General features: G+C 39.7%; 1 protein-coding gene across 1 annotated transcript in view; it reads right to left on the reverse strand.

Annotated features, from left to right (window-relative positions):
• Positions 1-13,935: 13,935 nt before the first annotated feature.
• Positions 13,936-18,531, reverse strand: part of LOC116893416 (vomeronasal type-2 receptor 26-like) — a 39,499-nt gene continuing 34,903 nt past the window's right edge. The window contains exon 7 of the mRNA XM_032895198.1: positions 13,936-14,912. Within this exon, the coding sequence (XP_032751089.1) occupies positions 13,936-14,912 (977 nt within the window). The remainder of the gene's footprint in view (positions 14,913-18,531) is intronic.

Here is an 18,531-nt window from a genome sequence, read left to right on the forward strand (position 1 = left end):
TGGGTATATGCCCAAGAGGTACATCTGTGTTCTCAGGTAGTTTAATATCCAATTTTCTGAGGAACCTCCGAGTGATTTCCAGAATGATTGTACCAGTCTGCAATCCCACCAACAATGGAGGAGTGTTCCTCTTTCTCCACGTCCTCGCCAGCAGTTGATGTCACTTGAGTTTTCGATTTAAGCCATTCCGACTGGTGTGAGGTTGAATTTCAGGGTTATTTTGATTTGCATTTCCGTTATGACTAAAGATATTGAACATTTCTTTAGGTGTTTCTCAGCCATTCAGCATTCCTCAGCTGTGAATTCCATGTTTAGCTCTGAACCCCATTGTTTGATGGGCTTATATGTCTCCCTGCAGTCCAACCTCCTTAGTCTTTGTATATTTTGGGTATAAGGCCTCTATCAGTTGTAGCATTGGTAAAGATATTTTCCCAATCTTTTGGTTGCGGTTTTGTCCTAACCACAGTGTCCTTTGCCTTACAGAAGCTTTGCAGTTTTATGAGATCCCATTTGTTGATTCTTGATCTTAGCATAAGCCATTGGTGTTTTGTTCAGGAAATTTTCTCCAGTGCCTATGTATTTGAGGTTCTTCCCCACTTTAACTTCTATTAGTTTGAGTGTATCTGGTTTGATGTGGAGGTCCTTGATCCACTTGGACTTAAGCTTTGTACAGAGTGATAAGCATGGATTGATCTGCATTCTTCTACATGCTTGCCTCCAGTTGAATCAGTACCATGTGCTGAAAATACTATCTTTTTTTCCACTGGATGGTTTTGGCTCCTTTGTCAAAATTTAAGTGACCATATGTGTGTGGGTTCATTTCTGGGTCTTCATTTCTATTCCCCTGGTCTGTATGTTTGTCTGTGTACCAATACCATGCAGTTTTTATCACTATTGCTCTGTAATATTGCTTTGACTTTTCCTTTCCGATCTGAATACTTTTGATCTCCTTTTGTTGACTAATTGCTGTGGCTAGAACTTAGAGAACTATATTGAATAAGTAGGAAGATAGTGGACAGCCTTGTCTAGTCCCTGATTTTAGTGGGATTGCTTCAATTTTCTCTCCATTTAGTTTAATGTTAGTTACTGGTTTGCTGTATATGGCTTTTACTATGTTTAGGTATGGGCCTTGAAATCCTGTTCTTTCTAGGACTTTTTGAAGGGGTATTCAATTTTGTCAAATGCTTTTGCAGCATCTAATGAAATGATAATGTGGTTTTTATCTTGCAATTTGTTTATATAATATAGTGGATTTCATTGGTGTTTTCCATATATTAAACCATCCCTGCATGCCTGGGATGAAACCTACTTGATCATGATGGACGATTGTTTTGATGTGCTCTTGAATTCGATTTGCAAGAATTTTATTGCATATTTTTGCATCAATATTCATGAGCGAAATTGGTCTGAAGTTCTCTTTCTTTGTTGGGTCTTTGTTTGGTTTAGGTGTAAGAGTAATTGTGGCTTTATAGAAGGAATTTGGTAGTGCTCCATCTGTTTCAATTTTGTGGAAGTTTGGATAGTATTGGTATGAGGTCTTCTATGAAGGTCTGATAGAATTCTGCACTGAACCCATCTGGATCTGGGCTCTTTTTGGTTGGGAGACTTTTAAGACTGCTTATATTTCTTTTAGGAGTTTTTGGTTTGTTTAAATGGTTTATCTGTTCTTGACTTAACTTTGGTACCTGGTATCTTTCTAGGAAATTGTCCATTTCCTGCTCAATCTGTTTCAATTTTGTGGAATTGTTTGGATAGTATTGGTATGAGGTCTTCTATGAAGGTCTGATAGAATTCTGTACTAAACGTGTCTGGACCTGGGCTCTTTTTGGTTGGGAGACCTTTAATGACTGCTTCTATTTCCTTAGTAGTTATGGGGTTGTTTAACTGGTTTATCTGTTCCTGATTTAACTTCGGTACCTGGTATCTGTCTAGGAAATTGTCCATTTCCTGTAGATTTTCGAGTTTTGTTGAATATAGGCTTTTGTAGTAGGATCTGATGATTTTTTGAATTTCCTCAGATTCTGTAGTTATGTCTCCCTTTTCATTTCTGATTTTGTTACTTTGGAAAGACTCTCTGTGTCTTCTGGTTAGTCTGGCTAAGGGTTTATCTCTATTGTTGATTTTCTCAAAGAACCAGTTTTTGGTTCTGTTGATTGTTTTTATAGTCCTTTTTGTTTCTACTTGGTTGATTACAGCTTTGAGTTTGATTATTTCCTGCCTTCTACTCCTCCTGGGTGTATTTCCTTCTTTTTGTTCTAGAGTTTTTAGGTGTGCTATCAAGCTGCTGATATGTGCTTTCTCCAGTTTTCTCCAAGCAGTCAGAGCTATGAGTTTTCCTCTTAGCACAGCTTTCATTGTGTCCCATAAGTTTGGGTATGTTGTACCTTCATTTTTATTAAATTCTAAGAAGTCTTTAATTTCTCTCTTTATTTCTTCCATGACCAGGTGATCATTCAGTAGAGCGTTGTTCAAGTTCCATTTATATGTGAGGGTTCTTCCCTTATTATTATTGAAGACTGGTTTTAGCCCGTGGTCGTCTGATAGGATGCATGGGATTATTTCTATCTTTCTGTATCTATTGTGGCCTCTTTTATGACCAATTATATGGTCTATTTTGGAGAAAGTACCATGAGGTTGTTGGAAGCAGGTATATCCTATTGTTTTAGGATAGAATGTTCTGTAAAATCTGTTAATTCCATTTGGCTCATGACTTCTCTTAGTCTATCTATGTCTCTGTTTAATTTCTGTTTCCATGATCTGTCCATTGTTGTGAGTGGGGTGTTTTAATCTCCTACTATTACTTTATGAGGTTCAATGTGTGCTTTGAGTTCTAGTAAGGTTTCTTTTATGTATGTAGGATCCCTTGTATTTTGAGCATAGTTTTTTAGGATTGAGACTTCATCTTGGTGAATTTTTCCTTTGATGGATATGAAGTATCCTTCCTTTTCTTTCTTTATGACTTTTTGTTGAAAAACGAATTTATTCGATATTAGAATGGCTACTCCAACTTGCTTCTTCACAACATTTGCTTGGAAAGTTGTTTTCCAGCCTTTCACTCTGAGGTAGTGTCTGTCTTTGTCTCTGAGGTGTGTTTCCTGTGGGCAGCAGAATGCAGGGTCCTCTTTGCATATCCAGTGTGTTAATCTGTTTCTTTTTATTGGGCAATTGAGTCCATTGATGTTGAGAGATATTAAGGGATAGTGATTGTTGCTTCCTATTATATTAGCATTTGGATATGAGATTATGTTTGTGTGCTTTTCTTCTCTTTGTTTTGTTGCCAATATGATTAGTTTGTTTCTTTTTCTAAGGTGTAGCTTGCCTCCTTATGTTGGGCTTTACCATTTATTATCCTTTGAAGGCCTGGATTTGTAGAAAGATATTGTGTAAATTTGGTTTTGTCGTGGATTATCTTGGTTTCTCCATCTATGTTAATTGAGAGTTTTGCTGGATATGGTAACCTGTGCTGGCATTTGTGTTTTCTTAGGGTCTGTATGACATCTGTCCAGGATCTTCTGGCTTTCATAGTCTCTGGCGAGAAGTCTGGTGTGATTCTGATATGTCTTCCTTTGTATGTTACTTGACCTTTTTCCCTTACTGCTTTTAATATTCTTTCTTTGTTTTGTGCATTTGGTGTTTTGACTATTATGTGACTGGAGGAGTTTCTTTTCTGGTCCAATCTCTTTGGCATTCTGTAGGCTTCTTGTATGCCTATGGGTATCTCTTTCTTTAGGTTGGGGAAGTTTTCTTCTATGATTTTGCTGAAGATATTTACTAGTCCTTTGAGCTGGGAATCTTCACTCTCTTCTATACCAATTATCCTTATGTTTGATCTTCTCATCGTGTCCTGGATTTTCTATATGTTTTGGGCCAGTAGCTTTTTCCATTTTACATTGTCATTACCAGTTATGTCGATAATTTCTATGGAGTCTTCTGCTCCTTAGATTCTCTCTTCTATCTCTTGTATTCTGTTGGTGATGCTTGCATTTATGGCTCCTTGTCTCTCTCTTTGGTTTTCTGTATCCAGGGCTGTCTCCCTTTGTGCTTTCTTCATTGCTTCTATTACCATTTTTAATTCCTTCACCTGTTTGATTGTGTTTTCCTGGAATCCTTTCAGGAATTTTTGTGATTCCTTTCTATAGGCTTCTATTTGTTTATTTATGTTTCCCTGCATTTCTGTAAGGGAGTTCTTTATGTCTTACGTGAAGTCCTCCAGCATCATGATCAAATGTGATTTAAAGTCTAGATCTTGCTTTTCTGACGTGTTTGGATATTCAGTGTTTGCTTTGGTGGGAGAACTGTGTTCCAATGATGCCATGTAGTCTTGGTTTCTGTTGCTTTGGTTGTTGCACTTGTCGCTCGCCATCAGGTTGTCTCTGGTGTTACCTTGTTCTGCTATTTCTGACAGTGCCTAGAACGTCCTATAGGCTTGTGTGTCAGGAATGCTGTAGACCTGTTTTCCTGTTTTCTTTCACCCATTTATGGGAATAGAGTATTCTGCTTTCAGTGGTGTAGTCTTTCCTGTCTACTGGTCTTCAGTTGTTTCTGTGGGTGTGTGTTCTGAGTCCATCAGGCAGGTCACTTGGAGCAGAAAAGTTGGTCTTTCCTCTGGTCTTCAGCCTGAAGTCACTCCTCGTTGACTGCGTTTCAGCTCTCTGTGATGGCAGCAACCACAAAGGCCTCCCTTGCCTCTTCTCGGGTCCCTGTGCACAGGGAGTCCAGATGGCACTAAGCGTTTTCCTCTAGAGTTAGAAATTTGAGCAGAGTGTAGTCTCTTCTGGCTTCCCAGGTGTGTCTGCCTGTCTGAAGGTTTAGCTCTCCCTCCCACAGGATGTTGGTGCAGGGAGCTGTTTGACGTGGTCCCTTCAGATCCCACCGGTGTCTGGACCCCAGGGGACTTTCAGCTTGAATACCTCTATCTTCCTGTTCCCAGAGGCTCTGTAAGATTTCCTCTTTGGCCAGGGATGTTGGCAAGGGTGGGCAGTACTCTCCTGCCCTGCAGTCTCAGGAGTGCCCTCCTGTCTGGACCATGAGTTCTCTCTCCCACGGGGTTTTGGAGCAGGGAGCTGTGGGCTGGGATCAGTGAGGTTCCAAATATATTATTTTGATTGGCTTCCTTAACTCAGTATAAAGCTCTCAATACTTGACTGTATATTAAACACTATTCTACTAATGTTTAATTCTTATTTAAAAATTATGTCATAGTCATTGAATAAGTCTTATAAAACATTCATCAACTGAAAAACATTTAGATTCATTCAAGTTTTATTATAGAAATGATGCTTCTTTGAGGTTTTATTAATAGTCTTTACAGACATGATTTATTTTTCTTGTGTATATATCTAAAAGTGAGATTGCTCAGTCACATGGTAAGTCTCTGTAGGAACTATCAGTGAAAGGTCCATCTACCGGCACTTCTATTCTCATAAGACAAAACAAAACAAAACAAAAAACCACGCCAAATAAAAAAACAAACAAACCCCAAACCGACCAAACAAATTAACAGATCAACAATCTGCCTGTCAATTTCCCACACTGTCAGCAACTCTTGACAATGACATCATCATCATTGTCGTCGTTGTCGTCGTCATCATCATCATCATCATCATCATCATCATCATCATCATCACTTCACTTCATCACAATTTTCTCACCTTTGCATTGTGCATGCATGTGAGGGGTATGCAGTGGTTAGCAAGCAGAGGTCAGAGAGAAAAATTCTTGAAGTCACTTTACTACATTCACCATGTGTTGTCTTGGGATCACATTCAAATTGCCATGCTTAGTGGCAAGCACTTTTACCCATTCAACAATATTCCAAGCTCCCCTTTCCAAGTTTCTTAACTGTGATGACTTTTAGCAATACATATGGAGAGAATAGTCAATGACCATCTATATGTCCACTCTAAATGCAACAGTCATTTGTTTTGTTCTAATTATTTCAGTTTAATCTTAATCTTTCTTTTCAATACCCCCTTTTACATTAAATACACTATTAAATAGCATAAAACATAGGGAGGGCAAACCCTGGCCACAGCTCTCTGTACTCAGATCCTGATGGGAGAAAGCTGGATTCTCAGAAGTGCTGACGCACTTGAGAGCATAGTTGAGAACACCATTTCTGCTCACATTCCTGGCCCTAGAGGAACCTGTCCAGAGCTCTCAGGACACAGGAACTGAAGATCAGTCTGGGCCAGGATCCTTCCAGTTTCTGTCTGCACTCTGACCTGACCCTGTGCCATAGCTCTCTGTACCCAGATCCGAGAGAGAGAGAGAGAGAGAGAGAGAGAGAGAGAGAGAGAGAGAGAGAGAGAGCTGGTCTCCTGGTAGTGCTGACAATCAGGCATACAGTAGGGTCAAGCCACTGTTAGAGACAGCAAGACCAGGTAGCACCAGAGATAAGCAGATGGCAAGAGGTAAGGGCAAGATTCTAAACAATAGAAACCAAGGCTGCTTGGCATCGTTGGAACCCAGTTTCCCCACCACAGCAAGCCCTGGGTACCCCAACACACCAGAAAAGCAAGACTTTGATTTAAAAATCACAGCTCATGAAGACATAAATAAACTCTCCCAAAGAAATACAGGACGACACAGGTAAACAGGTAGAAGCCCTTAAAGAAGAAACACAAAAATCAGTCAAACAGGTGAAGGAATTGAACAAAAACATCCAGAATCTAAAAATGGAAATAGAAGCAATAACGAAATCACAAAAGTAGGTGACCCTTAAGATAGACAACCTAGGAAAGAGATCAGGAGTCATAGACATAAACATAACCAACAGAATACAGGAGATAGAACAGAGAATCTCAGGGGCAGAAGATACCATAGAAAGCATTTACACAATAGTGAAAGAAAATGCAAAATGCAAAAAGATTCTAACCCAAAACATCTAGGAAATCCAGAATACAATGAGAAGATCAAACCTAAGGATACTAAGTATAGAAGAGAGCAAAGATTACCAATTTAAAGGGGCAGTTGATATCTTCAAAATTACAGAAGAAAACTTCCCTAACCTAAAGAAAGAAATACCCATAAACATACAAGAAGCTTACAGAGCCCCAAATAGATTGGACCAGAAAAGAAATTCCTGCCATTACATAATAGTCAAAACGCCAAGTGCATTAAACCAAGAAAGAATAATAAAAGCAGTAAGGGAAAAAGGTCAAGTAACATATAAAGGCAGACCTATCAGAATCACACAAGACTTCTCAACAGAGACTATGAAAGAAGATCCTGGGCAGATATCATACAGACCATATGAGACCACAATTGCCAGTCCAGCCTCCTATACCCAGCAAAACTCTCCAATAACATAGATGGAGAAACCAAGATTTTTCCATGACAAAGCCAAATTCGCACGCTATCTTTCTACAAATGCAGTCCTACAAAGGATAATAGATGGAAAACTCCAGTACGAGGAAGCAACTACACCTTATAAAAAGCAAGGAAGTAATCTTCTTGCAACAAACCCAAAAGAAGTTAGCCAGAAAAACATAATGTCACCTCTAACAACAAAAATAATAGGAAACAACACTCATTGGTCCCTAATATCTCTTAACATAAATGGAATCAATTCCCAATAAAAAGACATAGACTAGCAGACTGGACACATAAAGAGGATCGAGCATTTTGCTGCATAGAGGAAACATACCTCAGTGACAAAGACAGACACTACCTCAGAATAAAAGGATGGAAAACAATTTTCCTAACAAATAGTCCCAAGAAACAAGCTGGAGCAGCCATTCTAATATCGAATAAAATTGACTTTCAACTGAAAGCTGCAAAAAAGATAAGAAAGGACATTTAATATTCATCACAGAAAAAGTCCACCAAGATGAACTCTCAATCCTGAATATCTATTCTCCAATGCAAGGGCATCTACATTCATATAAGAAACCTTACTGCAGCTCAAATCTCAGATTACATCACAGAATAATAGTGGGAGATTTCAACAGCCCACTCTCATGAATGGACAGAACATGGAAACAGAAACTAAACAGAGATACAGAGAAACTAACAGAAATTATGAACCAAATGGATTTAATAGAAATCTATACAACATTTCATCCTAAAACAAAACAATATATCTTCTTCAGTACCTCATGGTAGCTTTTCCCAAACTGGCCATATAATTGTTCACAAAACAAGCCTCAACAGCTACAAGGAGATTAAAATAATCCCATGCATCCTAGCAGATAACAATGGACTAAAACTGGTCTTCAATAACAATAAAAATGACAGAAAGCTCATATATACATGGAAGTTGAACAATGCTCTACTCAGTGAGAACTTGGTCAAGGAAGAAATAAAGAAATAAATTAAAGACACTTTTTAAAATTTGAGGAAAATTAAGGCACAGCATATCCAAGCTTATGGAAGATAATGAAAGGAGTACTAAGAGAAAAATTCATAGCTCTGAGTGCCTCCAAAAAGAAACTGGAGAGAGCATTCACTAGCAGCTTGACAGGACATGTAAATGCTCTAGAACAAAAAGAAGCAAATACACCAAAGAGAAGTAGGTGACAGGAAATAATCAAACTGAGGGCTGAAATCAACCAATAGAAACAAAAAGAACTATACATACAATCAACAAAACAAGGAGCTGGTTCTTTGAGAAAATCAACCAGATAGATAAACCCTTAGCCAGACTAACCAGAGGGCACAGAGACAGTATCCAAATTAACAAAGTCAGAAATGAAAAGGGAGACACAACAACAGAAACTGAGGACATCCAAAAAAATCATCAGATCCTAGGACAAAAGCCCATACTCAAAACAAACAAACAAAGAAACCCTGGAAAATCTGGACGAAAAAGACAATTTCTAGACAGATACCAGGTACCAAAGTTAAACCAGGATCAGATAAACCATCTAAACAGTCCTATAACTCCTAAAGAAATAGAAGCAGTCATTAAATTTCCCATGCAAAAAATATAGGTTTAGGGTAGAATTCTATCAGAACTTCTTAGAAGACCTAATAATGATACTCTCCAAACTGTTCCACAAAATAGAAACAGAAGGAGCACTACTCAACTCTTTCTATGAAGGCATAATTATACTTATATTTAAACTTCACAAAGACCCAACAAAGAGAACTTCAGACCAATCTCCCTTATGAACATTGATGAAAAATACTGAATAAAATTTTGTCAAGCTGAATCGAATCCAAGAGCACATCAAATGATAATCCATCCTGATCAAGTAAGCTTCATCCCAGGAATGCAGGGATGGTTCAATACATGGAAATCTATCAATGAAATCCACTATATAAAGAAACTCAAAGAAATAAAACACATGATCATCTGATTAGATATTGAGAAAGCATTTGACATTATTCAACACCAATTCATGTTTAAAAAAACCTTGGAAAAATCAGGAATTTAAGGCTCATACCTAAACATAGTAAAAGCAATATACAGAAAACCAGAAACCAATATCAAAATAAAAGGACAGAAACTTGAAGCAATTCCACTAAAATCAGAGACTAGACAAGGCTGCCCCATTCTCTCCCTACCTATTCAATACAGTACTTGAAGTCCTAGCCAGAGTTCAGACAACAAAAGGAGGTCAAAGGGATATAAATTGGAAAGGAAGAAGTCAAATTATCACTACTTGCAGATGATAGGATAGTATCCTTAAGCGATCACAAACTTTCCACCAGAGAACTACTAAACCTGATAAACAACTTCAGCAAAGTGGATAGATATAAAATTAACTCAAACAAATCAGTAGCCTTCTTGTACTCAAAGGATAAACAGGCTGAGAAAGAAATTAGTGCAACAACACGCTTCACAATAGTCACAAATGATATAAAATACCTCAGTTTGACTCTAACCAAGCAAGTGAAAGATCTGTATGACAAGAACTTCAGTCTCTGAAGAAAGAAATTGAGGAAGATCTCAGAAGATTGAAAGATTTTCCATGCTCATGGATTGGGCAGGATTAATATAGTAAAAATGGCCATTTTGCCTAAAACAATCTCAGATTCAATGAAATCCCCATCAAAATTCCAACTCAATTCTTTACAGAGTTAGAAAGAGTAATTTGCAAAAAACCCAGGATAGAAAAAACTATCCTCAACAATAAAAGAATTTCTGGGGGAATCACAATCCCTGACCTCAAGCTGTATTACAGAGCAATAGTGATAAAAACTGTAATGTATTAGTATAGAGACAGGCAGGTAGATCAATAGAATAGAATTGAAGACCTAGAAATGAACCCACACACACCTAGGGTCACTTGATCTTTGACAAAGGAGCTAAAACCATCCGGGGGAAAAAGATCGCATTTTCAACAAATGCTGCTGGTTCAACTGGAGGTGAGCATGTAGAAGAATGCAAATTGATCCATTCTTAGTGCCCTGTATAAAGCTCAAGTTCATGTGGATCAAGGTCCTCCACCTAAAACCAGATACACTCTAATAGAAGAAAAAGTGGGAAAGAGTTTTGACCACATGGGCACTGGAGAAAATTTCCTGTAAAAAACGCCAATGACTTATGATCTAAGACTAAGAATCGACAAATGGGACCTCATAAAACTGCAAAGCTTCTGTAAGGCAAAGGATATTGTCATTAGGACAAAACGGCAACCAAAAGATTGGGAAAATATCTTTACCAATCCTACATCTGATAGAGGGCTAATATCCAAAATTGACAAAGAACTCATGAAGTTAGACACCAGAGAGCCAAGTAACCCTATTGAAAATGGGGTACAAAGCTAAACAAAGAATTCTCAGCTGAGGAATATAGAATGGCTGAGGAGTACCTAAAGAAATAATCAATATCCTTAGTCATCAGGGAAATGCAAATCAAAACAACCCTGAGAGTCCACCTGACACGAGTCAGAATAGCTAAGATCAAAATCTCAGGTGACAGTAGATGCTGCAAGGATGTGGAGAAAGATGAACACTCTTCCAGTGTTGGTGGGATTGCAGACTGGTACAACCACTCTGGAAATCAGTCTGGAGCTTCCTCAGAAAAATGGACATTCTACTATCTAAGAACCCAGCTATACCTTTTCTGGGCATATATCCAAAAGATGCTCCAACAAATAACAAAGACACGTGCTCCACTATGTTCATAGCAGCCTTATTTATAATAGTCAGAAGCTGGAAAGAACCCAGATGCCCTTCAACAGAGGAATGGATACAGAAAAGGTGGTATATCTTCACAATGCAGTACTACTCAGGTATCAAAAACTATGACTTTATGAAATTCATAAGTAAATTGAATGAACTAGAAAATATCATGCTGAGTGAGGTAGCCCAATCACAGCAAAATCACTCTTGGTATGCATTCACTGATAAGTGGATATTAGCCCAAACCTTGAATTACCCATGATACAGTCCATAGACCACATGAAGCTCAAGAAGGATGACCAAAATGTGGAGGCTTCACTCCTTCTTAGAAGGGGGAGCAAAAATATTCATAGGAGGGGATATGGAGGCAAAGTCTGGAGCAGAGACTGAAAGAATAGCCATTCAGCGCCTGCTCCACATGTGCCTCATATATATATACAGCCACCAATACTAGGTAAGATTGATGAAGCTAAGAAGTTCCTGCTGACAGGAACTGGATATAGATCTCTCCTAAGAGACACAGCCAGAGCATGTTAAATATAGAGGTGAATGTTAGCAGCAAATCTTCGAATTGAGAATGGGACCCCCCCTCCGGAAGAATTAGAGAAAGAATTGAAGGAACTAAAGGGGCTTGCAATCCCATAAGAACAACAATGCCAACCAACCACAGGTCCCAGGGAATAATCCACTATTATACATGGACTGACCCCATGGCTCAAGCTACATATGTAGCAGAGGATGGTCTTGTTGGGCACCAATGGAAGGACTTTGGTCCTGCCAAGGTTGGACCCCCAGTGTAGAGGAATGTCACGGAGGTGTGAAGAGGGGGTGGATGGGAGGGGAACATCCTTATAGAAGAAGGGAGGGGGATGGGATAGAGGGCTTATGTCCATGGAACTGGGAAAGGGAGTAACATTTGAAATGTAAATAAAAAAATCCAATAAAAGGAAAAAAAGAGTAAACAACCCCCTCCCAAAAATAAACCCCAAAACAGAAACAAACAAAAAAACCCAGATACACTCAAACTAACAGAAAAAAGTTAGGGAAGAGCCTCGAACTCATGGGCACTGGGGAACAATTTCCTAAACAGAATACCAGTGCCTGATGCTCTAACATCAAGGATCAACAAATGGAACCTCATAAAATTGCAAAGCTTCTGTAAAGTAAAGGACACTGTCAATAGGAGAAGATGGCAAGCAACAGATTGGGAAAGATCTTTACCAATCCTATATCTGATAGACGGTTAATATTCAATATATTCAAAGAACTCAAGAAGTTAGATCCAGAGAATCAAATAACCCTATTAAAATTTGGATAGAGATCTAAGGAAAAAATTTCCAACTGAGAAATATTGAATGGTTGAGAAGCACATAAAGAAATGTTAGACAACAGGGAAATGCAAATCAAAACAACTCTGAGATTCCACCTCACACCAATCAGAATGGGTAAGATTAAAATCTCAGGTGACAGCAGATGCTGTCAAGGATGTGGAGAAAAGAGGAACACTCCTCCATTGTTGGTGGGATTGTAAGCTGGTACAACCACTCTGGAAATCAGTCTGGTAATTCCTCAGGAAATTGGACATAGTACTACCTAAGGACCCAACTATACCACTCCTGGGCATATACCCAAAAGATGCTCCAACATATAACAAGGACACATACTCCACTATGTTCATAGCAGTCTTCTTTATAATAGCCAGAAGCTGGAATGAACCCAGATGTCCCTCAAGAAGGAAACGGATACAGAAAATGTGGTATATTTACACAATGGAGTACTATTCAGCTATCAAAAATAATTACTTCATGTAATTGAATGGAACTTGAAAATATAATCCTGAGTGAGGTAACCCAGAACACACACACACACACACACACACACACACACACACACACACACACACACACACACCAACAACAACAACAACAAAAAAAACCACAAACATGGTATTCACTCACTGATAAGTGGATTAATCCAAATGCTTGGATTACCCCAGATACATTCCACAGACCATATCAAGCTCAAGAAGAAGGAAGACCAAAGTGAGGATGCTTCAGTTCTTCTTAGAAGGTGGAACAAAAGTATTCACAGGAGGAAGTACAGACACAAAGTTTGGAGGAGAACCTGAAGGAAAGGCTATCTAGAGACTACCCCACCTGGGGATCCAGTCCATATAAAGCCACTAAACTCAGATAGTTTTGCTGATGCCAGGAAGTGTAAGCTGACTGGAGTCTGATATAATTGTCTCCTGAGAGGCTCTGCCAGAACATGAAAAATACAGAGGTGTTTGCTCACAGCCAACCAGTGAACTGAGAATGGGATCCCCAATGGAGGAGTTAGAGAAAAGATTGAAGGAGTCTAAGGGGTTTTCATCTTCATAGGAAGAACAATACTAACCAGCCAGAGCTCCCAGAGACTAAACAACCATCTAACGAATACAATGGACAGACCTATGGCTCCATCTGCATATGTAGCAGAGGATGGCCTTGTTGGGCATCAGTGGGAGGAGAAGCCCTTGGTCCTACCAAGACTCGATGTCCCAGTGTAGGGGAATGTCAGGGCATGGAGGTGGTAAAGTTGGGTGGGTTGGTGGGGAAACACCCTTATAGAAATAGGGGGGTGGTGGATTGGATAGGGGGTTTATGGACAGGAAACTGGGAAATGGGATAACATTTCAAATGTTAATAAAAAATATTGAATAAAAAATAGTCTGCTCCATGCCAATTGTTCTTATTATTGGGATATGGAATCCTGAAGAAAACTTGAGTGGAGTAGAATTCATCTTTCAGGGTTTTGCCTTTTGAGCCACAGAAAAACAATGAGCTGAAATCATACACTTGGTCCTGGTCACTCCCCTGAAGTCTAGATCTTGAGGCTTTTTGGTGATGATTTGGGGACATGCCTCCTCTGGATCATCCCACTCTGTTTTTCTTGCTGTGACTGGTGGCCTTGCCTTAGCCAGGCAGGAGTGTTCATCTCAGATTTCAGCAAGATGATATAGCACTTGGGGATGAAGATGCCACCCAGAAGCCCAGCAGTGGACGCCAGGATGGAGAAGATCTCTACAGCCACAGTGGACTTTCCCCGGGCACTGTGGTACAGGGGCAGGAAGGCTGTCCAGACAGTGCAGAAGAGCAGCATGCTGAAGGTGAGGAACTTGGTCTCATTAAAGACATCTGGAAGTCCCCTGGCCAGAAATGCCACAGAGAATGTACCCACTGCTAGGAAACCCAAGTAGCCCAACACATAGAAGAAGGTAGCACCAGAACCTTCATGGCACTGGATGACAATGTGCTGGGGCTCTGAGATCATATCCCTGTCTGGGAATGGTGGAGAAGTCACCAACCAGACCCCACAAAAAACAACTTGTACTAAGGAAGCAATGAGGACCACTGAGGTTGAAGCACTAGGGTTCAGGAATATCTGGATTCTGCTCTGTGGCCTAGTAACTCTGAAGGCCAGGACCACTGTGAGAGTCTTGGCCAGAACAGAGGAGATAGCCACTGTGAACACCACAGCAAAGGTGGTCTGACGGAGGAGGCAGGTGATGACAGTGGGTCTTCCAAGAAAGAGCAAGGCACATAGGGCACACAGGGAAAGAGAGATCAGGAGGAAGTAGCTGAGCATTCTGTTGTTGGCCCTGACCACAGGTGTATCTCGATGCTTCAGGAACACTCCAAGAACCAGGACAGCAAGACCAGCCAACAAGAGTGCCATCAAAGCCAATATGAATCCCAATGGTTCCTCAAAGGACAGGAAGATCTCTGTCCTGGGCAGGCAATGATCTCTTTTATGGCTCGAGTACAGCTCCTTGGGGCACGGAAGGCATCTCTTCATGTCTATGGGAGACACACAGACATAATATCTGTAATACAGTAGGAACTACACTAGCTCTAAAGAATGGTGCCCCAAACTCTAAATGCTCTTGTAGCTTTTCCATCAGTTAATGTATTTATGAATTATTCTTGGTGTCCAGTTTTGGAATTTGTAATATTAGAGGCAGAGGCACAAAGAGACACTTGTGCACTCTATATCTGTTTTATGTGAGTGTTTTGTTTCTGCCTTAAAACTGTGTTTCATGTAACTCAGTCTGGTCAATTACCTTGAACTCCTCAACATCCTTCCTTATCCTCTTAGGTACTATGGTTAGAAAACTGTACCACTATACCTAACTTATGTGAGTTGGCATCTCTCTCTCTCTCTCTCTCTCTCTCTCTCTCTCTCTCTCTCCCTGTGTGTGTCTGTTCGTGTGTGTGCATGTTTGTGTGTTCATACATGTATGGTGTGGAGGTGTAGATACACATGCATGTGGAGATGAGAGATTATAATCAGATATTGTTTCTAACTATATATGATATTTATATATATCATATTTATTTGTATACTTTGTATATATGTGTGTGAGCTCAGGCATATCTTGGTGTAAACTTGCAGGACAGGACAACTTTCAGGAATTCGATCCTATCTTTTCACTATGTGAGTATTAGGAGGTGAACTCAGGTTCTTAAAGTTGACAGAGGGAACATGAAGATAGGGGCACTCAAGCGGCAGGTGCCCTGTGGTCCAGACACCACCCAGATCTGAAGGGACCTGATCAATAGCACTCTGCACCCAAACCCATGGGAGGGAGATCTAAACCTTTGGAGGGGCAGACACACCTGGGAAGCCAGAAGAGACTACACTCTGCCCACATTTCTGACTCCAGAGGAAAACACCTAAAGCCATCTGGGACTCTGGTGCATGGGGGACCCCAGGAAAAAGCGGTGCAGGTCCTCCTGGTTGCTGCTCTCACGGAGAGTTCAAAAGAACCCCTCCATGAGCAACTTCAGTCACAGGACCACAGTAAGACCAACCTTTGTGCTCCAAGCGACCTGCCTGGTGGACTCAGGAAACATTCCCACAGGAGCAGCTGAAGACCAGTAGACAGGAAAGACTACACGCCTGAAAGCAGAACACTCTGTTCCCATAACTGGCTTAAAGAAAACAGGAAAACAGGTCTACAGCACTCTTCACACACAGGCCTATAGGATGGTCTAGCCACTGTCAGAAATAGCAGAACAAGGTAACACCAGAGACAACCTGATGGTGAGAGGCAAGAGAAGGAACCCATGCAACAGAAACCAAGACTACATGGCATCATCGAGGCCCATTCTCCCACCAAAGCAAACACTGAATATCCAAACACATCAGAAAAGCAAGATCTAGATTTAAAATCACATTTGATCATGATGATGGAGGACTTAGAGTAAGACATAAAGAACTCCATTAGAGAAACGCAGGAAAACATAAATAAACAAGTAGAAGCCTTTAGAGAGGAATCACAAAAATCCCTGAAAGAATTACAGGAAAACAAAGACAAACAGGTGAAGGAATTAAAATAGTAATAGAAACAATAAAGAGAACACAAAGGGAGACAACACTGTATGTAGAAAACCAAAGGAAGAGACAAGGAATCATAGATACATGCATCACCAGCAGAATACAAGAGATAGAAGGGAGAATCTCAGGAGCAGAAGATTCCATAGAAATCATTGACTCAACTGTCAAAGATAATGTAAAACGGAAAAAGCTACAGGTCCAAAACATACAGAAAATCCAGGACTCAATGAGAAGATCAAACCTAAGGATAATAGGTATAGAAGAGAGTGAAGACTCCCAGCTCAAAGGACCAGTAAATATCTTCAACAAAATCGTAGAAGAAAACTTCCCTAACCTGAAGAAAGAGAGGCCCATAAACATACAAGAAGCCTACAGAACGCCAAAGAGATTGGACCAGAAAAGAAACTCCTCCCGTACATAATAGTCAAAACACCAAACGCACAAAATAAAGAAAGAATATTAAAAGCAGTAAGGAAAAAGGTCAAGTAACATATAAAGGCAGACCTATCAGAATCACACCAGACTTTTCGCCAGAAACTATGAAGGCCAGAAGATCCTGGACTGATGTCATACAGACCCTAAGAGAACACAAATGCCAGCCCAGGTTACTGTATCCTGCAAAACTCTCAATTAACATAGATGGAGAAACCAAGATATTCCATGACAAAACCAAATTTACACAATATCTTTCTACAAATCCAGCACTACAAAGGATAATAAATGGTAAAGACCAACATAAGGAGGCAAGCTATACCCTAGAAGAAGCAAGAAACTAATCATCTTGGCAACAAAACAAAGAGAAGAAAAGCACACAAACATAACCTCACATCCAAATATGAATATAACAGGAAGAAATAATCACTATTCCTTAATATCTCTCAACATCAATGGTCTCAACTCCCCAATAAAAAGAAATAGATTAACAAACTGGATACCCAATGAGAACCCTGCATTCTGCTGCCTACAGGAAACACACCTCAGAGACATAGATAGACACTACCTCAGAGTGAAAGGCTGGAAATCAACTTTCCAAGCAAATGGTCTGAAGAAGCAAGCTGCAGTAGCCATTCTAATATAGAAGAAAATCAATTTTCAACTAAAAGTCATCAAAAGAGATAAGGAAGGACAATTCATATTCATCAAAGGAAAAATCCACCAAGGTGAACTCTTAATCCTAAATAACTATGCTCCAAATACAAGGGCACCTACATATGTAAAAGAAACCTTACTAGAGCTCACAGCATACATTGCACCTCACACAATAATAGTAGGAGATTTCAACACCCCACTCTCATCAATGGACAGATCATGGAAACAGAAATTAAACAGAGAAATAGACAGACTAAGAGAAGTCATGAACCTAATGGACTTAACAGATACTTGTAGAACATTCTATCCTAAAACAAAAGGATATACCTACTTCTCGCCATCTCATGGTACTTTCTCCAAAACTGACCATATAATTGGTCATAAAATAGGCCTCAATAGATACAGAAAGATAGATATAATCCCATGCGTCCTATCAGACCACCACGGGCTAATGCTGTTCTTCAACAACAATAAGGGAAAAACTCACATGTATACACGGAAGTTGAACAATGCTCTACTCAATGATAACCTGGTCAAGTAAGAAATAAAGAAAAGAAATTAAAGACTTCTTAGAATTTAATGAAAACGAAGGTACAACATACCCAAACTTATGGGACACAATGAAAGCTGTGATAAGAGGAAAACTCAGCTCTGAGTGACTGCAGAAAGAAACAGAGAGAGAGCATATATCAGCAGCTTGATAGCACACCTAAATACTCTAGAACAAAAAGAAGCAAACACTCCAAGGAGGAGTAGAAGGCAGTAAATAATGAAACTGAGCGCTGAAATCAACCAAGTAGAAACAAAAAGGACCATACAAAGAATCAACAGAACCAAAAGTTGGTTCTTTGAGAAAGTCAACAAGATAGATAAACCCTTGGCCAGACTAACGAGAGGACACAGAGAGTGTGTCCAAATTAACAAAATCAGAAATGAAAAGGGAGATATAACTACAGAGTCAGAGGAAATTCAAAAAATCATCAGATCCTA

This window comes from Rattus rattus, chromosome 2 (assembly GCF_011064425.1).
Source record: "Rattus rattus isolate New Zealand chromosome 2, Rrattus_CSIRO_v1, whole genome shotgun sequence".
Lineage (NCBI taxonomy): Eukaryota > Metazoa > Chordata > Mammalia > Rodentia > Muridae > Rattus > Rattus rattus.